Source organism: Zalophus californianus, chromosome 10 (genome assembly GCF_009762305.2).
Source record: "Zalophus californianus isolate mZalCal1 chromosome 10, mZalCal1.pri.v2, whole genome shotgun sequence".
Taxonomy (NCBI): Eukaryota; Metazoa; Chordata; class Mammalia; order Carnivora; family Otariidae; genus Zalophus; species Zalophus californianus.
Genome location: NC_045604.1, coordinates 41,238,577 through 41,260,108, shown reverse-complemented (window position 1 = coordinate 41,260,108; position 21,532 = coordinate 41,238,577). Strand labels below are relative to the sequence as shown.

At 38.5% G+C, this 21,532-nt stretch overlaps 1 protein-coding gene across 3 annotated transcripts in view; it reads left to right on the top strand.

Moving 5' to 3' along the window:
- Positions 1–21,532, top strand: part of ACBD6 (acyl-CoA binding domain containing 6) — a 220,352-nt gene that overhangs the window by 193,995 nt on the left and 4,825 nt on the right. For all 3 annotated transcript variants that reach the window (XM_027612423.1, XM_027612420.2, XM_027612422.1), the window contains one exon: positions 4,940–4,970. In XM_027612423.1, coding sequence (XP_027468224.1) covers positions 4,940–4,970 — 31 coding nt within the window. The remainder of the gene's footprint in view (positions 1–4,939; positions 4,971–21,532) is intronic.

Sequence of the window (21,532 nt, the reverse complement as noted above, 5' to 3'; positions counted from 1 at the left end):
GAAACAAAACAGAGGATGAGAGGAGAAGGGAGGGAAAAAAAAATAAGACGAAATCAGAGAGGGAGACAAACCATTAGAGATTCTTAACTATAGGAAACAAACAGGGTTGTTGGAGGGGAGATGGGTGGGGGGATGGGGTAACTGGGTGATGGGCATTGAGGAGGGCTCGTGATGTGATGAGCACTGGGTGTTATATGCAACTGATGAATCACTGAACTCTACCTCTAAAACTAATAACATACTATATCATAATTAATTGAATTTAAATAAAATTAAATTTAAAAAATAAATGAAAAAGAAAGAAAATGCCACCCAGAGTCCCCCCAAAAACCCACTTAAAATAAACTTACAGTCCAAAATTATAAAGTACACAGGAATCAATCAACATTAAGCAGATCTCAGGCAGCACAACAAACATCACATGTAGCCATCACCCATCTCTTCCCTGATCTCAAATGAAAGAAATATAGGGACTATAAAATAAGTCTATTTAAAATGCTCAAATATGTCAAAGTTGCATTTTAAAACACGAGAAAAGAGCAAGATAGTATCTATCTATAAAAGATCAGAAGATGGTTTTCAAGCAGAGGGAAGAGCATTTACAGTTGTGGAAGTCCAGACAGATCTTCTTATTGGGAACTGCAGTCACCAAAATGGGAGGAGGAATTGGGAGGAAGACTCAGGTCATAAATCGCTTTGCATTCTGTATTAGGACTCTTATTTGCAAGTGACAAAAAGATCAACATTCGTCTAGGGAGTATTTTGTTGTTGGCTCACCTAACCAAGAAGGGCAAGGATATAGTTGGAATGATAGGAATCAGAGACTCATTTTCTCTCCATCTCTGACCACTACATTTCTTTGTGAATACTTCATTCTTTTCTTTTTTAATTTTTTAAAATTTTTTAAAAAGATTTTATTTATTTGAGAGAGAGAGAATGAGAGACAGAGAGCACGAGAGGGAAGAGGGTCAGAGGGAGAAGCAGACCCCCCTGCTGAGCAGGGAGCCCGATGTGGGACTCGATGCTGGGACTCCAGGATCATGACCTGAGCCAAAGGCAGTCGTTTAACCAACTGAGCCACCCAGGCACCCTACTTCATTCTTTTCTACTGCAGACGTTTTCTCCGAGAGGTGGAGAATGTTGCCATTTGCAGTTTTGGCTCACATCGTTTGCTTGTGCTTTTTTTTTTTTAATTGTGGTAAAATACAATAGAAAATTAATCATTTTAACCAAGTGTATAGTGCAGTGGCATAAACACATTCACATTGTGCAACCATGACCACTATCCACCTCCAGAACTTTTTCACCATCCCAAACCGTAACTCTGTCCCCATTAACAAAGCTCCCCATTCCTTCCTTCCTCGAGCCCCTGGTAACCACTTTTCTGTTTTTCTGTCTTTGTGAATTTGACTACTCTAAGTACTTCATGTAAGTGAAAGAATACAATATTTGTCCATCTGTGTCTGTCTTATTTTGATTATAGAGGCAAGAACCTTCTCTGTACGCATGCTTCCATCCCCCTAGTTTCCATATTTCAGAATCCTGAGCAAAAACTCTGATTGGCTTGGCTTGGCTTTTCAGACCAGGACGATGATGGATGCTGTGGTTTGCTCAGCTTGGGTTACATGGCTACCCTAGAATCTTCCCCAGTTCTCTGTGTAAACATACCTTCTCACAGAGTCCTTCTTTGTCCTCTCTATCTAAAACAGTACCCCACATCACTCTAGACCCTTATTCTGCTTTGTTGGTTTTTTTTCAGAGCATATCACTGCCTGTTATTAAATATATTAATTTGCTTATTACTTCCCCTACCAGTGGAATGTAAGATTTATAACATAAGGGACCTTTTCTCTCTTACATCTGTGTTTCCAGTCCCTAGAATAGTAACTGGGACATAATAGGAGCTCAGTAAATATTTTTAATTAACTAGAAATTGGGCTGGAGATACAAATTTAGTATTCATTGGTAAAAGTGATTAAAAGAAATTGTTTCTAGGGATGCCTGGGTGGCTCAGTTGGTTAAGCATCTGCCGTCAGCTCAGGTTATGATCCTGGAGTCCTGGGATCAAGTCCCGCATTGGGCTCCTTGCTCAGTGGGGAACCTGCTTCTCCTTCTGCCTACCTCCCCCCCCCCCGCTTGTGCTCTCTCTCTCTCTCTCTCTCTGATAAATAAATAAAATCTTTAAAAAAATTGTTTCCACCTCCCTAATGAAGATAAACAGATAGAAATTAAAAGGGGCACCTGGTGTCTCAGTCCGTTAAACATCTGGACTCTTGATCTCAGCTCAGGTCTTGATCTCAGGGTCGTGGGTTTAAGCCCTGCATTGGGCTCCATGCTGGGTGTGGAGCCTGCTTTAAAAAAAGGAGGGAGGGAGGGAAGGAAGGAAGGAAGGAAGGAAGAAAGGAAGGACGGATGGTAGGTTGGTTGAAAGAAACTGAACTTCGAATATATATATATATATATATAAATAGGGTGATTAAACAAGAAAGTTATGCACAAATAGGAAGAGAACTACACTTCCTAAAGATAGATAATTGTGGAAAATACAGCTTTGCATGATGGATACGTAAGTCCAAAATTGCAGTAGATTAAGCCCTTTCTGAAATTGCTTTCTATTGCTGAACATTTAAACCATAAGCATGAATGTATAAACTGATCACGTGCATGCATGTGAATGTATAAGAACATATAGACACACTACATAAACTTTTTCTGATTAACATTGGAAATGGGCAAAGTAGATATGAGTCTAAAGCTGTAATGGGCACTTCTTGTTCTTTCTAAATTGTTTTTGGTTGTAGCCAGGCAAGTCAGAATACTCTGGAGTGCAACTTCCCATTGTTGTTCTGCCTACCATAAACGTCACTTGGAACCTGTTTACTGTGTAGCTGCCTCTGTTCCATTCTCCTACCTGTCCTTAACCTCAAGAGCAGGGCAAGGCAAAGGGGAGCGGGGAGCAAGGCGGGGGCTATATTAAAAAAGACAAAAAAGAAACGGGCATTTTGTAATGTATATGATTGTTGAATCACTAAGTAGTACACTTGAAACTAATACATTGTATGTCAACTATACTTCAATTAAAATTTTTTTTAAAGGAGGCAAAAATATTTTGCTATCTTCCTGACTTCTTAGTATTCCTTTCCATCTTTTACTTCCCTTAGAGTTTATTATCCTAATGATCTTCGATGGGCATCCCACACTTAACCACTGTACACTTCAGCCAAGTCTTCCCGACTCCCAAGGTCCCTCAGAATTACTTATTTCAGATCTCCACTCACTTCCTCACACCTCACCCCCAAATCCAACAAGAATTCCTATTCTCTGGTAGCAAAACAGTTTAATTAAGCTATATTGCCTCAAGGTTGTCTCTCTTCCCCCCCAAATGTCACCCCTGCAAACTTTCTCTAGGTGTTAAAAAGCCCTTAAGGAATGACTTTTTCTTACTACTTGTCTGAACCAGAAAAGAAGTTTCCTGCCATAGGAAATTAAATAGAACCATAGCCAAAAGTTCTGGGAATCAACCCAGGGATTAAATAGAACCATAGCCAAAAGTTCTGGAAATCATCCCAGGGATTAAATAGAACCATAGCCAAAAGTTCTGGGAATCAACCCTCACATTCAACTTCTAAGAAGTGAGGAAAGTAGATATGGTGTGCCCAGGAATAGTTGATTAGGTCATAATATCACTCTTTCCCACTTATTCACAATAATTAAGCATTTATTCTTAATTACCAGGGGCACAATAGTGGCTATGCATATTACTAAGTGAATATCAAATTAACTACTAAATTCTACTTCTTACTTGTACTTAATCCTGATTTGTTACTTATTAATATGATCACCTGCTCTCAACTTAAGAGGTAGCATTGCTAAAAGGTACTTATGTGTGCTACAATTAGTATATATAGTTAGAATATCTTGGTTTTAAAAGAATAAAAAAATTAACTGAGCTATTGCAGTTACCTGTGGGAACTTTTGACTTTCTTAACTTCTAGGACTTTGTGTGCTTTGAAATCATGTTTCTTTATGATATTTGATCTGATAATATTTGATAATATCATGAGCCTGGAATTTGTGACTATTTGAAAGGGGATTAAAAAGCTAACTTTTTTTTAGATTTTATTTATGAGACAGAGAGAACATGAGCATAAGTGGAGGGAGGGGCAGAAGCAGAGGCAGAGGGAGAGGGAGAGGGAGAAGCAGACTCCCCACTGAGCAGGGAGCCTGATGTGGGGCTCCATCCCAGGACGCTGGGATCATGACCTGAGCCGAAGGCAGATGCTTAACTGACTGAGCCACCCAGGGGCCCCAAAAGCTATTAACTTCTATGAAAAATCACAGACTTCTTAGATAAATTTGGCTATAAACTTAGAAAGAACATTATAATACTAACCAAGATAAAGGATATACAGTGTCAGGGTTTTTTTTTTGCCTCTAATTGGGTAATCAGACTGCCACATGTTAAGAGGTTCCCTTTGGTTTAGTACCTGCACGCTGGTTTTCCTGGGACTCTGCTGTAGCATCTGCGTACACAAGTTGCCATTCAGCAGCCTCTGTTCTCCTCAGTAGAGCTTGCTCAGACGTTACTGGAGGCTCAAAGAACTGTTTCTGATAAACCTGTAGAGCTTTGGGGGCGCTTGGGTGGCTCAGTCGTTAAGCGTCTGCCTTCGGCTCAGGTCATGATCCCAGGGTCTTGGGATCGAGCCCCACATCGGGCTCCCTGCTCTGCGGGAAGCCTGCTTCGCTTCTCCCTCTCCCACTCCTCCTGCTTGTGTTCCCTCTCTCACTGTGTTTCTGTCAAATAAATAAATAAAATCTTAAAAAAAAAAAAAAAACCTGTAGAGCTTTGGTGTACCAGATATATTTGCTATAGCTTATGTACTTTCATACTTTTGCAATAATGTAGACTTCTAAAATGTGTTACTTGTTTCTTTTACAGGATAATGAAGGTCAGACAGCTCTACATTATGGTAAGATGTTTCGAAATTATTAGTAATCATATTAGAAAGTTTTCTCTATTTGTTTATTTCAACTTTGTCCAACCCTGTGTACTGCTTAGAAAAATGCCTGGTCAGTTGGTGCAGCCACTGTAGAAAACAGTATGGAGGTTCCTCAAAAAATTAAAAATAGAATTACCATTTGATCCAGTAATTCCACTACTGTATATTTACCCAAAGAAAGCAAAAACACTAATTCAAAAAAATATGCACCCCTATGTATATTGCAGCATTATTTATAATCACCAAGATATGGAAGCAACCCAAGTGTCCATTGATAGATGAATGGATGAAGAAGATGAATGGATAAAGTAGACATATATACACATATACACTAGGAAATACTACTCAGTCACAAAAGAAGAATGAAATCTTGCTATTTGCAGCAACATGGATGAACCTAAAGGGTATAATGCTAAGTGAAATAAGTCAGTCAGAGAAAGACAAATGCCACATGATTTCACTCATTTAAGGAATTAAGAATTTAGGAAACAAATGAACAAAGGGAAAAAGAGACAGACTCTTGTACAGGGAACCAGAGGCACCTGGGTGCCTCAGTCGGTTGTGTCCGACTCTTGATCTCAGCTCAGGTCTTGATCTCAGGGTTGTGAGTTCAAGCCCCATGTTGGGCTCCATGCTAGGCTTAGAGCCTGCTTTAAAAAAAAAAAAAACAGAGAACAAACTGGTGGTTGCCAGAGGGGAGGTGGATGGAGGCATGGGGGTTGGTGAAATGGGTAAAGGAGATTAAGGCTATACTTATCTTGATGAACATTTGAGAAATATATAGTATTATTGAACCATTATATTGTATATCTGAAACTAGTATAACACTGTTAATTATACTTGAATTTTAAGAAATAATATAAAAACAAATTTAAAAAGGAAAATGGTCACTAGCAGAAATACAGTCATTTTTGTTTAAAAATAGATTAATAACCTCTATAGTTGGAGATATATTAAAATTCTTATGGGAGCATTCATAGTAAATTGAGCCTTTCAGTACCATCAGCAGAAATGGAGGCTCCTCCAGTCCCCCTTTGAAAATTCATTATTTCATTCTTGGTACTGTCAGTGACAACTGAGATGCTAATCATCGTCACTGTAGGAGCTCCAGTCTCTTCTACAGGAAATACTTTCTTGATGTAATTGAAGGGAAGAAAAATAGGTTTGATTTTTTAACTCATTTCACTTACTAACTGATTAGCTTAGTTGAGTAATCTTCACTTAACTAGTCTATAAAATAGAGGATAATCTGTAAGATGGACATAGTGTGGCTCTTAAAGAATACTGGATAAATTCAGTGAGATAAAAATACTGAAGTATTTTGTAAATAAAGCACTTAGTAAAGTATCCTTACTTTTATTCTATTTGGGTGTGAATATGGTTGAGTAAAAGACAACCATCAATATTTAAATCAGATTAAGGATCAACTACCTTCAGACTTTGGGAGACAGGTTACATTAAGCTCTTTTGCTAGTTTTGGCCATCCTTGACCACCAGTCAGTAATAAATGACCCAGATGCCCCAGATGTCCACTGCTTATTAGCATTGGCTTGGATGTCAGAAACCTCTCTAAGTTGTCCAGGAATCTAAACTATTGAGCTAGCTGTTGATGCTAACTATGTTTATCAGCCCAATAATGAAGATTAAATATCACCAAATGCATGCCCCAACTCATCTATGAGTTTAGCTAGTATAATGCAGGTGCCAAAACCAGCAAAAAAAGGAAAATTGTGAGTCAGTCTCACTTTTGAACATATATGTAAAAATCCTAAGTAAAATATTAGCAAATGAAATCTATCAATGTATTTTTTATAAAGATGTGATTTAAGTTGAATTTATTCTAGAAATTCAAAGGATTTAACAGTTTAAACATTTATTAATGTAGTTTGCCACATTAGTAAGTTAGTTGAAAAACCATTTGGACAAATCAGATGTAGAAAAAGCAATTGAGGAAATTCAATACAGAATGCAATATAAAGAAGTAATACAGAAAAGTAGTTAAGACCCCAGGCTCTTAAGCCAGACTTCTGGGTTCAAATTCTAGTTCTACTACTGAACTTGGACAGATTATTTAACTTCAATGAACCTGTTTACTTATGGTGAGATAGGAATAATAATAACCTCAGAGACATGTTATAAACATATAATAGGCTAATCTATGTAAAGTGCTTAGGACAATGTCCAACACCTTGTAGGTACTCAGTAAATGTTAGCTAATATGATTGTTTATGATAAAAACTCTTAATAAACTAGATACGCAAGGAAACTTCTGTGGCCTGATTAAATTATATATCAAAAACCTAGTGCAAATATTACTAAAGGTGAAACGTTTGAAGCATTTCCTTTAGAAACAGGAATGAGAAAAGGATGCCTCCCAAAACTAAGTTTCTTTAATATTATATTGGAATCCTAGACTACACAGAAAGAAAAGCAAAAGAACTAAAAAGTACATGGGATGGATAAAAAGAAACAAAATCATTATTAATCTCAAACAAAATAAGTAGCTACATAGAAATTCAAGAGACTCTACAGTCAAATTATTAAAACTAATACAGTTTAGCAAAGATGCTGAATACATCAGTTTTTTAAAATTCCATTCTTAAACATTAGTATAAAAGGTAGAAAATAAATATAAAGACCTAAGTCCTAGGCAAGTGCAGTCAAGAGATGGAGGCAGCCACCCATGAAATGGAGGCTTGGATGTGGTACTCTGACATTGCTGAAGCCCTGATCACCCTTGCCCTGGCTTGCAGGGTAGTGGCTCCATGCCAGGAGAGGCAAACCAGGCTCCCCCCGCACTGCCACCAAGCACCAACTCCTAGAGCAGGGAGAGGAAGGGTGTCACTCAAAGAGAAGCTTGCTGTTGTCCACACTCCCGGCTCCAGAATCTGGCTCAGAGATTTTGCCTGTGGGGAGAAGCAGACTCTAAAACAGCTCCTAATCTCTTCCCAAAGGAACTGACCTCATTTGCAGCAGAGCCTGGAGAAGTTCAAGGCTAAGGGTACTCTCAAGAATAGTGGGGAGGATGGGAGAATACTACATGTGGGAGGAGCCTTCATGAGTAAGAACAAATATCAAACACTGACCTTTAAAGAAGCCACAATTTGGGTTGGTTTGTAGGACAATTTATGCCCCAGTTGAGTGGTTTCCTTTGAGCACTTTCAGTGTTATCCCACCGTGTTCTGACCTTGAATATCTATTTATAGAAATAAGGAATCTATATCTGGCAAAGCTGTCTTTCAAAAATGAAGATGGAATAAAGTCTTTTCCAGATAACAAAGACTGAGAGAATTTGTTGCTAGCAGACTGACAAGAAGTACTAAAAGAAAAGATTCAGACTAAAAGCAAATGACCCAAAAAGTAATTCAAATCCATATGAAAAAACAAAAGAGCACCCATAAATACAATTATATACTTATAAAAGACAGTATGAATGCATACTTTTTTCTCCTTTCTTTCCTTAACTGATTTTAAAAAGTAATGTCTAAAATAATATGTATATAATGTATTATTGGGCCCATAACATATAGAAGTATAATATATTTGCCAATAACAGCCCAAAGGAGATGGATGAGAACAAAGTTATAATGGGTTAAGGAAGTGACTACAGATGTTAAAGTAATTGTAATAATGTCTTGTTGGATTTGTAACATTAATAGATGTAACAGATATAACAATACTGCCACCAAAAGAGGGAAAATGCAATAGAAATATAAGGGAGTAATGTTTCTGCATATCACTGGAATTAAGCTGAGTATAAATCTGAAGCTGAAGGTAAAACGCTTATGTGATAAACCCAAGAGCAACCACTTAAGAAAAAACTCAAAATAGACAATTCAAAAATAATAGTTGGAAATTCCAGCACCCCACTTTCAGTAATGGGTAGGACAGCTAAACAGAAGGCAAACAAGGAAATGGAAGACCTGAACAACACTATAAACCAACAAGATCTAACAGACATCTATGAAACACTCCATCCAAGACAACAGAATATACATAATTTTCAAGTGCACATAGAGCATTCTTCAGGATACACAATATGAAGTCCATGAAACAACCTCAATAAATTTAAAAGAATAGAAATAATACAGTGTATGTTCACCAACCACAGTGGAATGAAATTAGATATCAAGACTTGAAAACTCAAAAGTATTAGGAAACTAATAAGCTTACTATTAAATAACAAGTGGGTCAAGGAGGAGGAAATTAAAAGAGAAATCAGAAAATACTTTGCGATGAATGAAAATGAAGATAACACGTGCCAAAGCTTATGGAGTGCGGCTAACGTAGTGCTTACAGAGAAATTTATAGCTGTAAATGCTTTCGTTCAGAAAGAAGAAAAACCTCAAATCAGTAACTAACTTAATCTTCCACTTTAAGACACTGGAGAAAGAAGAGCAAACAAAGCCTAAAGAAAACAAAGAATAATAGAGATTAGAGTAGAAAAAAGTGAAATAGAGAATAGAAAAACAATAGAGAAAATCAACAAACTAAAAATTAGTTCTTTGAAGGAAAAGAACCAGCTGGTCAACCCACAGGATCATGAAAAATAATACATTGTTGTATTTAAGCCACTAGATTTTGAGTGGTTTGTTATACAACAGTAGATAACCAAATAATGCACCCCATACACATAAATCAATTTTAACTGAATCAAATGCACATATAAAGAAAAGCAAAATTACAAACTTTTAGATGAATAGGGTAAGGAAGGGTTTCTTAAGAAAACACTCAAAAATACAAATCATAATTTAAATTATAAGTACATTAAAAATTTTAAACTTCTATTAAACAAAAGATAGTGTAAGCAAAGTAAAAATACAAGGCACAGACTGGGAGAAGATATTTAAAATGCAAATAACCTGCATAAGATCATTATTCAGACTATATCAAGAACATCTCCCCAGCCAATAAGGAAGACAATCAAATAGAAAAATAGACCCCCAAAAATGGATAGTTCACAGATGGGAAGAGCCAAATATCAAATAAACAGCAAGAAAAGATGCTCAACCCCACTCATAACTGTCAAGAACTATGAGTAATCTGGGATTATACCCTGCTTAGAGACTAACAAGTTAGCCTAACACAGTTTCATGGATTCTGGCAAAAAACACAAGACTGTTACAGCACAGCAAGCAGATGAGCTTTATGTTTGTGTCATTTCCTTTTGAGTCCTATAGGAGCTAAGCAGAGAAGTCCAGGTAGATACTACACACATAGTGTATCATATCTTAGGAATCCTAAGCTTAGGGGCGCCTGGGTGGCTCTGTCGGTTAAGCATCTGTCTACCTTCCGCTCAGGGTCCCAGGGTCATGGGATTGAGCCCCACATCGGGCTCCCTGCTCAGTGGGGTGTCTGCTTCTCCCTCTCTCTCTTCACTCCCCCCCCCGACTCATGCTCGAGCTTGCTCTCTCTCAAATAAATAAAATCTTTAAAAAAAAGGAATCCTAAGCATAAGGAGCACTAGTCTTTTATAATGAGCTGCAAGCAAACCTGCCCAGCTGTGGCCCAGGAGAACATGTTATCTTTATTATACTGGACAGTAAAGAAACCTACCCTCTGCTCTGGAAGGAAACACTACCTCTGTTGTCCAAGGCTGTTCACTATACACACATCCTTGAAAAGAGTCTGAAACAGAAGCTGTCATTACCTTTGTTCTCAAGAGGTACAGAATCATGAAGAGTCCCTTGGAGAACTGTCTCCCAACAATAATCAGAGAATGCAGATTATAACATTTAGATATAACTTGACACTGGTCAGTTTGGCAACAAGTAAACATCTACAAATAATTAGTATTAGGATGTGGAGCAAGAACAGTCATACTTTGCTGATGGGAGTATCAACTGTCACAACCACTTTGGAGATCACTTTGGCAAAATCTAGTGAAACTGAAGGTACACATACCCTACAACCCAACAATTCCACTTCTGTTTATATAACCAAGAAATACTCCTGGACATATATGTAATGAGACATGATTAAGAACATTTATTGCAGCATTATTTGTGATAGCCAAAAATTTGTTTTATTAGCATTTATATTCCTCTACCATACTTAAAATATTTGTTGATTAAAATTACATATATATATATACACACCTATATATATATATATATACATACATACATATTTTATGTTATCAAATGCCTTTGAAAGGTGTACCATTAAAAATGTACATACACAATGCAGTATACAAGGAAGGTAATCTCTAGGCTCCATCTATAAGCAGCCCTCTAAAATAGGGCTTGGGCGCCTGGGTGGCTCAGTTGGTTAAGCGACTGCCTTCGGCTCAGGTCATGATCCTGGAGTCCTGGGATTGAGTCCCGCATCGGGCTCCCTGCTCGGCAGGGAGTCTGCTTCTCCCTCTGACCCTCTCCCCTCTCATGCTCTCTCTCTCTCTCATTCTCTCTCTCAAATAAATAAATAAAATCTTTAAAAAAAAAAAAGATTCTTTTATTTATTCATTTGACAGAGAGAGACACAGTGAGAGAGGGAACACAAGCAGGGGGAGCGGGAGAGGGAGAAGCAGGCTCCCCGCCGAGCAGGGAGCCCCATGCGGGGCTCGATCCCAGGACCCCTGGGATCACGACCTGAGCTAAGGGCAGACGCTTAACGACTGAGTCACTCAGGCTCCCTAATGATCTGATTGTGGATCTATGTGCTCGTTAGTTATAGGAATAATTTCATCTTAAGAAAATTTGTCCTCTTCAGTATTTAATTTATATGTACTCTAATAAAACGTTTACACACAAAAAAACCTCCAAACCCGGATAGATATAAGGTGGTGGTGGTACTGTTTTCATATACATAATCTCTTAACCTTTCCAACAGATGTCTGAGCTAGGCCTTGTTTTCTACATTTGCAAATGAAAAGCTGAAGTCTGGCGGGGCCAAGTGACCTTGACAGGGTAATACAGGTTGTCTTGTAGCAGAGCCAAGACACTTGTTCAGGTCTCCTGATTGCACTTCCAGTCCTGTTTTCATAATTTCATAAATAATTACAGCCCTGGTATCCTTTTAAAGCAGACATTATTTTCTGCAAGATAATCTTTTATAGAAATAAAATAAATTAAAATCCTTTATCATTGGTCACCTTAGAGAGTCAAGGCTGTTTTTCAAAACTGTACTTTATCCATATCTGTGTTCCTCCATGTGCTTTTGTATTCTTATTTCTGTTCACTGAGAGTTTTGACATTAATAAAAATTATCTCTGATTCAGGAATCCTGCCCAAAATTGATCTAGTAAAACAACTTCTATTTCTGTCTCTCAGATTATATTATTCATTGCAGAAAGAACAAAACAAATACCATGTATATTATAATCAAGATAATTAAACACTAAAATAATACCATTAGTTAAGAGGTTTTGACATTACAAATATATAAAACTAAAATATTCTGACAACTCAGGAATATTTCATGAAATTAAGATTTTAAGTTTAATTAATAATCAGTTATAGGAGTGATTTTTTTTTAGGAGTGATTTATTTTTAATTAAGATTTTTTACTAGGTCACTAGACTTCTGCCAGTTTTTAAGGTCATCAAAGCAGAGTTGGGCATGTAATAATAATAATAACCATTTATTAAACACTGTGCTAGGGAATCTCCTGGACGTATTTTACCCATTTAGTCACTTAGTATTGTTTAACCTTTTTTATTTACTAGGTACTCCGTAGCTATTTTTTTATTTGATTTTAGGACCCTTAACCTATTTTTGTAACTTGAATAAAACTCTTAGTTAAATCCAGTAAGTACAGACAATGTTGGGGATATCTTAGGGGCTTAGCTCTTATATTTTATGAATTACAGTTTGGCTTGACAGCTGTCCTTGTGTTGACAGCTCTTCTGATTATAGCAGTTGTCAAACTCCATCCTTAAGCAGGTTGTAAATCCTGGCTTCTTCCGATTAAAACTGGGTCAGAGCCAATGGCAGGTTAACTAGAGGCCAGTGTTCTACTCCTGTATGTCTTCACTAGTTCATTCTAAATGGGCTTTGCATAGCAGCCTACTAAAACCCTTACTTGCCTCCATTTCACTTTGGTGTTTTTTCATCTTCAGATTTCGGTCTTCCTGTTTTGTGATTAAACCCAGTTCTTGCTGAAGAGTATATTAGTGTAAGTGTGGTCTTCCTTGTAAATGGCCTGTTAGCCGTCCCCTCCTCTCCCTCCGCTGGGAATACTAACATCCTTGCATCTGTGTCTCCCGGGGGAAATCAAGGCTTTGCCTTGCACGTGCAGTCATGTGATTGCAGAGTGGGCAGGCTTTGTATCCTCATGAGCCCTCGGGCTTCCACGTAAAGGACCATCTGTTCTGTTCCTTCCACGCTGTTAGGGCAGTGGGAGGAGGCATTAGAGTGAAAATAAATAAAATAAAAAAAAGAAAGAAATTCATCATCAAAACCCTGAGGATTAATGGAGTCAGAAGGCTCACTGCTCTGAATGAAAATTCATCTTCACCTGTGCCAGTGTCAGGGCTGCCTCTGTGGCACTTGACAAATAGAGGTTCCCAGGGTACCATAAATTCAGCAACTGTTCTAATCCCTGTAGACTTCCTCAAGCTTTTCCGAGACAGGCTTATGACTGGTTTTGTATTTCCCAGCACATTGTGGGCACCAATATATTCCCTCATTAATTTGGCAAAATGTTAGTACCCTTCTCATCCCACTCTCATCTTCTTTGCCTTTGTCCGTTTTGAGGGGATGGGCAGCTCACACATTTCTGAAAGATGGCTCTGCCTTGTGAATTGTGCTTTACTGAAGATGCCAAAGGCGGAGAAATCAATTAACTAATGAATTTTGAGCAAATACTAAGTTCCCAGCACTATGCTAGATGGAGAGGAGAATATAACAAAGTGCATAATCAAGTAGCTCACCATCTAAGTGGGGGTACAAAGCATATATTTTTTTCAAAAACCATTTGTTGGGCACCTATCTTTGCCCGTTGGCTCTGTGCTAAACAAACATAATTGATGCCTTCCTCATACCAGGATGAGATTGACCTGTGTAGTGTCCTCCTGTCCTTTAAATTAGTCTTCCTCTTCTCTCTTTCTCTCTCTGTTACAACTTCCTGATTGCCTGGTGCTCATAACGGTCTTTGCGTAAATCCCAGGCATTTGTTAATAAAACTCCTTTTCCTTATGGACAACCTATCCTTCACTCTGAAGTACTGTTCTACAACCCTGAATTTGCTAATTTATTCTTTCTTTCTCTCTTTCTTTCTTTCTTTTCTTTCTTTCTTTCTTTTCTTTCTTTCTCTTTCTTTCTCTCTTTCTTTCTGTCGTTCTCTTTCTTTCTTTCTTTCTTTCTTTTTCTTTTCTTTTCTTTCTTTCTTTCTTTTCTTTCTTTCTCTTTCTCTCTTTCTTTCTTTCTCTCTTTCTTTCTTTCTCTCTTTCTCTCTTTCTTTTCTTTTCTTTTCTTTTCTTTCTTTCTTTCTTTTCTTTCTTTCTCTTTCTTTCTCTCTTTCTTTCTTTCTTTCTTTCTCTCTTTCTTTTCTTTTCTTTTCTTTTCTTTTCTTTCTTTCTTTCTTTCTTTCTCTCTTTCTTTCTTTCTTTCTTTCTTTCTTTCTTTCTTTTCTTTTCTTTCTTTCTTTCTTTCTCTCTTTCTTTCTTTCTCTCTTTCTTTCTTTCTCTCTTTCTCTCTTTCTTTTCTTTTCTTTTCTTTTCTTTTCTTTTCTTTTCTTTCTTTCTTTCTCTCTTTCTTTCTTTCTTTCTTTCTTTCTTTCTTTCTTTCTTTTCTTTTCTTTTCTTTCTTTCTTTCTTTTCTTTCTTTCTCTTTCTTTCTTTTTTAAGTAGGCTCCACGCCCAACATGGGGCTTGAACTCACGACCCCGAAACCAAGAGTCACATGCTCTATCGACTGAGCCAGCCAGGTGCCCCCTGAACTTCCTAATTTAAACCTCACTGTATAGTTAGTCTTGAGCTAAAATTTCATTCACATTTGTTAGGTTAGGGGATTATTAGATAGCCTCCATAGCCTTTTCTCAGCTGGTTGGCTGTGGTCCTCTAGATGTGGAACTTAAAAATGTAAGCTCTATTCCTGAGTTAGTAGTCATACGTTCTATCATATCTCACTGTTGGGAAAAGTCACTTCACTATATGGCCTATGTGACATTAATGCTGCTTTGTCTGAGATGGCTGGCTTAATGTCTTCAGCTGTAGCACACGTCCGTTTAGCCTTGCTCTTCATGCTCAGGATCCTCAAGTGTTGGGTTAGATTTGAGAAGTGTGATCTGACAGTGGTAGTTATTATCCTGTATTACAGATTTATACACTGGGAAATTTATTTCTCTGATACTGCTTTAAAAGTTCCAATTTTAAAACCTAACCAAGTGTTTCTTACAATAAGTTGAGACTGATAGTTGTGGCAAAAAGGTTAACTGATTATTTCTCAAAATATAAATGTCACGGAGCTAGTTCTATGCAGGATAAATATCTTCTCACAAGTACTTGATACTAGGCAATGTGTCTTTAACTTTGTTATATTTTATAAAAGACTGCCTTCCATTGGAATCTAATTTGGTGTACAGTGATTCATGGTAAAACCTTTCAGAAATGTAAAATTAAAATGCCCATTATATTATTTGGGGGCGATTATTTTAAATTCTTTAAGGGATATTATAATCTTACATAATTTCTGTTGAATCCTGGGCCTTGGTAAAGATATTCTGTCTCCGCCATCCTCCTGTCTGTGACCTACCGAAGCAAAATATGACCTTAGCCCATTAACACCTGCCCCAGGACTGGAATAGGCAATTCTTGCCTTTTCCTACCTTTTCTCCTACTCTCTGTTTATTTCTTCATTCATTCATCAGATGCTAATTTAACACTGACAATCCTGGTAGCCTTCCCAGAAATCCCACACCACTGGAGACACAGATAGCATTCTCAAATGGTCTGACTTAAGCTCAGAGTAAAATTCTGCCCTCCGCCTCTAGTCACTTAGAACTACCTCTGAGCCCGGGCTATTATGGAGTAGAGTTTGGTGCCTAAGTCTGTCACGGTGGGTAATATAAAGGACCGCCAAAGCTGTCCCAAGTTTATAACTCATCACAACCTGATTTTGGCTGCTGGCTTTATGCCATTGAATAGCATATAGCAGGGGACCCAGAGTGGGAAGCAGCCACCAGCAGAATAAAGGGTCAAGGGAGCCAGTGAAACTATCCTTATCTGAGTAACAACAAAGAGCAAAAGAAGAAATATCACTACTAAATCATCTAAAACCGAACTCCCAGGGCACCTGGGTGACTCATTCAGTTAAGCATCCTCCTCTTGGTTTCAGCTCAGGCCATGGTCTTGCAGTTGTGGAATTGAGCCCCACGTTGGGCTCCATGCTCAGTGCCGAGTCTGCTTGAGATTCTTTCTCCCTCCCGCTCTGCCCCTTCCCACTCGTGCTCTCTCTCTTTCTCTCTCTCAAATAAATAAAATCTTAAAAAAAAAATAAAACTAAACCCCCATAGAGTTCTACTTCCACTTGAAATGTAGAAAAGTGCAAGAGAACAGTGCTCCCATACTAACAAGAAGAAAAGGACAGATAATCTACAAGATCATTAATTTCTTGAACCCGGCAGATAGCAGAGGTTGCATGCCAGCAAAGTAAACTGATTCCAAAGGATAACAAGCCCCTACAAGACACACAGACTGTTTCACCTTTGGTAGAGCACCCAAGGACGAGGCAGCCACCACGTTAGACCATATTCTAGGCCGTAAAACAAATTTCAACAAATATTTTAAAAATCAGACAAAGTTTGCCCTGATAACCTAGGTAGCCTTCTATCTATAAAAGACATTGAATTTGTAGCTAAAAACTTTTCCACAATAAAATCTCCAGGCCCTGATTGCTTCACTGGTAAATTCTACTAAATGTTTAAGGAAGAAATAAAACTAAGTCTACACATCAACTCTTTCAGAAAATAAAAGATGCTGTCCAACTCATTCTGTGAGGCTGACATTATCCTAATACCAAAACCAGGAAAAGACTCTGGAGGAAAAGAAAACTTCAGGCCAATGTCTCCCACAAATATAGATGCAAACATCTTTTTTTTAATTAATTAATTAATTTGAGAGAGAGAGAACATGAGTAGTGGGGAGAGGCAGAGGGAGAGAGAGAATCTCAAGCAGATTCCCTCCTGAGCATGGAGCCCAACACCAGGCTCCATCTCATGACCCTGGACTTGAAACCAAGAGTTGGACACTCAACTAACTAAGCCACCCAGGTGCCCCAGTGCAAACATCTTTAATAAAATGTTAGCAAAGTCAACCCAGCAATATACAAAAAGAATAACAAATAATACTCAAATATCTTTATCCCAGGAATGTAAGGTTGGTTCAGTACTTGAAAATCATTGTATTTCACCATGTCAGCAGATCAAAACCGAAACAAAACACATGATCATCTCCATCTATGTAGAAAAAACAGTTGACAAAATTCACCTTCCCTTCATGATTAAAAAAAATAAAAATGCAGCAAAATAGGAATAGAAAGAAACTTCCTCAGTCTGAAGTAATTGTTGGCTAACATCATTTTTTTTAAAGATTTCATTTATTTATTCATGAGAGACTGAGAGAGAGGCAGAGGGAGAAGCAGGTTCCCCGAGGAGCAGAGAGCCCAATGTGGGGCTCAATCCCAGGACCCCAGGATCATGACCTGAGCTGAAGGCAGACGCTTAACTGACTGAGCCACCCAGGTGCCCCATAGCTAACATCATTCTTTTTTTTTTTTTTTTTAAAGATTTTATTTATTTATTTGACAGAGACACAGCGAGAGAGGGAACACAAGCAGGAGAAGTGGGAGAGGGAGAAGCAGGCTTCCCACTGAGCAGGGAGCCTGATATGGGGCTCGATCCCAGGACCCTGGGATCATGACCTGAGCCGAAGGCAGACGCTTAAGGACTGAGCCACCCAGGCGCCCTAGCTAACATCATTCTTAATGGTGAAAGGCTGAATGCTTTCCTTCTGACTGGGAAAAAGGCAGAGATGTCCACTCTCTCCCCTTTGATTCAACATCATACTAGAAGTTCTAGCCAGTGCTTTAAGGCAAAAGAAAGAAGTAAAAGGCAGTTGGATTTAGAAGGAAGAAATAAAATTTCCTTTATTCACAGATGACATGACACCTATGTAGAAGACCCCAAAGAATCTATTTTTTAAAAAGCTATTAGAATTAATAAGTTGAGTTCAGCAAGTTTGCAGGATAAATCAATTTACAAAAATCAAAAAGCTCCTATACACTGGTAAGGAACAATTGGAAATTGAAAGTTAAAAACACGGGCACCTGGGTGGCTCAGTTGGTTAAGCGACTGCCTTCGGCTCAGGTCATGATCCTGGAGTCCCAGGATCGAGTCCTGCATCGGGCTCCCTGCTCAGCAGGGAGTCTGCTTCTCCCTCTGACCCTCTTCCCTCTCGTGCTGTCTGTCTCTCATTCTCTCTTTCTCAAATAAATAAACAAAATCTTTAAAAACAAAAGAAAAAAAAGAAAGTTAAAAACACAAGGTCAGTATACAGATATCAGTTGTTTTCCGTTATACTTGCAATGAACCAATTAGATATTGAAATTTTTTAAAATACCATTTATAATAGCCTCAGAAAAATTAAAATCCTAAGGCTAAATCAAAATAAATGCACAATTTGTATGCTGAAAATTCCCAAACAATGCTGAGAGAAATTAAGGGCAATTTGAGTAAATGGACAGAGATACTGTTGCTCATGGGTCAAAAGACTTAATGTTATGTTGTTAAGCTCTCCATTCTCCCCAAATTGATCTATACACACTCCCAATCAAAATTCCAACGGGACGTTTGGAAAAAATTTACAAGCTTATTCTAAAAGTTATATGGAAAAGGAAAGGACCCAGATGGAGGACACACCCTTACTTCAGGACTTATTATAAAGTTACAAACATCAAGACAGTGTGGTATTAGTATAAGGATAGGTGTGTAAATCCATGAAACATGATAGATAACACAGAAATAGACCCAATTACAAGTGCTTTGTTGGTGGGTTAAGACTTTTAGAGCAGTTGTAGGTTCACAGCAAAATTGAGGGAAAGATACAGAGATTTTCCATATACCCCTCACCCCATGATAGCCTCCCTCTAAAGAACAGACGCTTGCTGTGTGTGTCTCCTTTACTCTCACGCTACCCCCACACTTCACTTCACCTCTCTGGTCACCGTGTGTGTGTTTTTTTCCTCACAACAAGCAATTCTCTGCAACACCAGCTGGGTGTTCTTCCACTTAATTCAACTCAGACACTGTCTACCTTCCCCCCAGTCCCACAAGACTACACCTCTGCCTTCAGATGCCAATCACAAGTCCCAGGTTGTCACCAGCACTTCTGACTGACCTTCTACAATGTCGGGTTTCCATGACCCCTTCCTGGGTTCGATAATTTGCTAGAATGGCTCACAGAAATCAAGGACACACTTAGGTTTACTGGCTTAATTTAAAAGGATATGGTGATACAGAGGAACATCTAGCTAGAAGAGATGCATTGGACGAGATATGGGGGGAGGGGAGCAGAGCTTCCGTGCTATCATCAGTACCACCTTTTAAGTACTTCCATGTGTTCAGTAACCCAGAAGTTCTCTAAAACCGTACTTTGAGGGGTTTTATGGAGGCTTCATTACATAGGCATGATTGATCATTAATTCAATCTCCAGCCTCTCTCCCCTTCGAGGAGGATGGGAGTTGGGGCTGAAAGTTACAAGCTTCTAATCATGGTTGGGTCTTTTTGGGGACCAGCCCCCTCCCTGAAGCAATCCAGGAGCCCACCAAGAGTCACCTCATTAGAACAAAAGATACGCCTGTCACCTGGGAAATTCCAAGTGATTGAGGAGCTCTGTCAGGAACCAGGGTCAAAGACTAAGCGTTAGAACAAAAGATGCCTCTAGTGCTCCTGCACTTAGGAAAGGCCGGGGGTTTTAGGAGCTCTGTGCCAGGAACTGGGGACAGAGACCAATGTATATTTTTTCTGTCGTTTCACACTTTCATTGTCAACATCCCTCATCAGAGTGGTACGTTTGTTACAGTTGATGAAGCTACATACCATAAAATTATTATGTCAAAATATGTCATAATCACCCAAAGTTTACATTATGATTCACTCTTGGCATCATGTATTCTATGGATAAATGTAAAATGATGTGTATCCGTCATTATGATATCATCCAGAGTATTTTCTCTGCCCTAAAATTCTACTGTGCTCTACCTGTTTGTCCCTCCCTCACCCCCAGCCTCTGGCAACCACTGATCTTTTTACTATTTCCAGAGTTTTGCCTTTTCCAGAATGTTCATATTGTTGGAATCATACAGTAGATAACCTTTTCAGAATGGCTTCTCTCACTTAGTAATATTTAAGGTTTCTCCATGTCCTTTGTTAGCTTGATAGCTCATTAGTGTTGAGTAGCTTATTTATCCATTCACCTACTAAAGGACATCTTGGTTGCTTCCAAGTTTTGGCAGTTATGATTTAAGCTGCTATAAACATTCATGTGTAGATTTCTGAGTGGACATAAGTTTTTAGCTCCTTTGGGTAGATACTGAGGAGCATGGTTGCCGGATCATATGGTAAGGGTATATTTAGTTTTATAAGAAACCATCACACTGTCTTCCAAATGTCTGTGTCCTTTTGCATTCCCACCAGCAATGAGTGAGTTCCTGTTGCTCCACATCCTCACCAGCATTTGGTGTTGCCAGTGTTCCACATTTTGGCCAGTCTAATAGGTGTGTAGTGGTATCTCAATGTTCTTTTAATTTGCATTTCCCTGATCATGTGATGTGGAATACCTTTTCATAAGCTTAATTGCCATATGTATATCTTCTGTGGTGAGATGTCAGTTAAGGTCTTTGGCCCAATTTTTAATCAAGTTACTTGTTTTCTTATTGTTGAGCTCTAAGAGTTATTTATATATGTTTTTTTAAGATTTTATTTATTTGAGGGGCACCTGCCTGGTTGACTCAGTCGGGTAAGCATCTGCCTTCAGCTTAGGTCATGATCTAGGGGTCCTGGGATTAACCCCTGCATAGGGCTCCCTGCTTAATGGGGAGCCTGCTTCTCCCTCTCCCGCTGCCCCTCCTGCCTGGCTCATTTTCTCTCTCTTTCTTTCAAATAAATAAATAAAATCTTTTTTTCTTGAGATTTTATTTATTTGAGAGAGAGAGACAGACAGAGCACAAGTCTCCCAGACTGAAAACGTGGGTATCATCTTTGGTTCCTGTAATACTTTTGCCCATTCTTTTTTTTTTAAGAGAGTGGGGGGAGGAGCAGAAGGAGAGGAGAGACAGAATCTTAAGGAGGCTTCACGCCCAGCGCAGACCCTGACATAGGGCTTGATCTCACAACCCTGAGATCATGAGCTGACCCAAAATCAAGACTCAGGCGCTTAACCAGCTAAGCCACCCAGGCACCCCTGCCCATTGTTCTTTTGGATTGATTTGTTAATGCTTTTTAGATATTAAGGGTATTAGCTCTTGTATGTGTTTATGCTCCAGTTTATGATTTACCTTTATATATCATATTTTGTTTGTGTGTGGTATAGCTG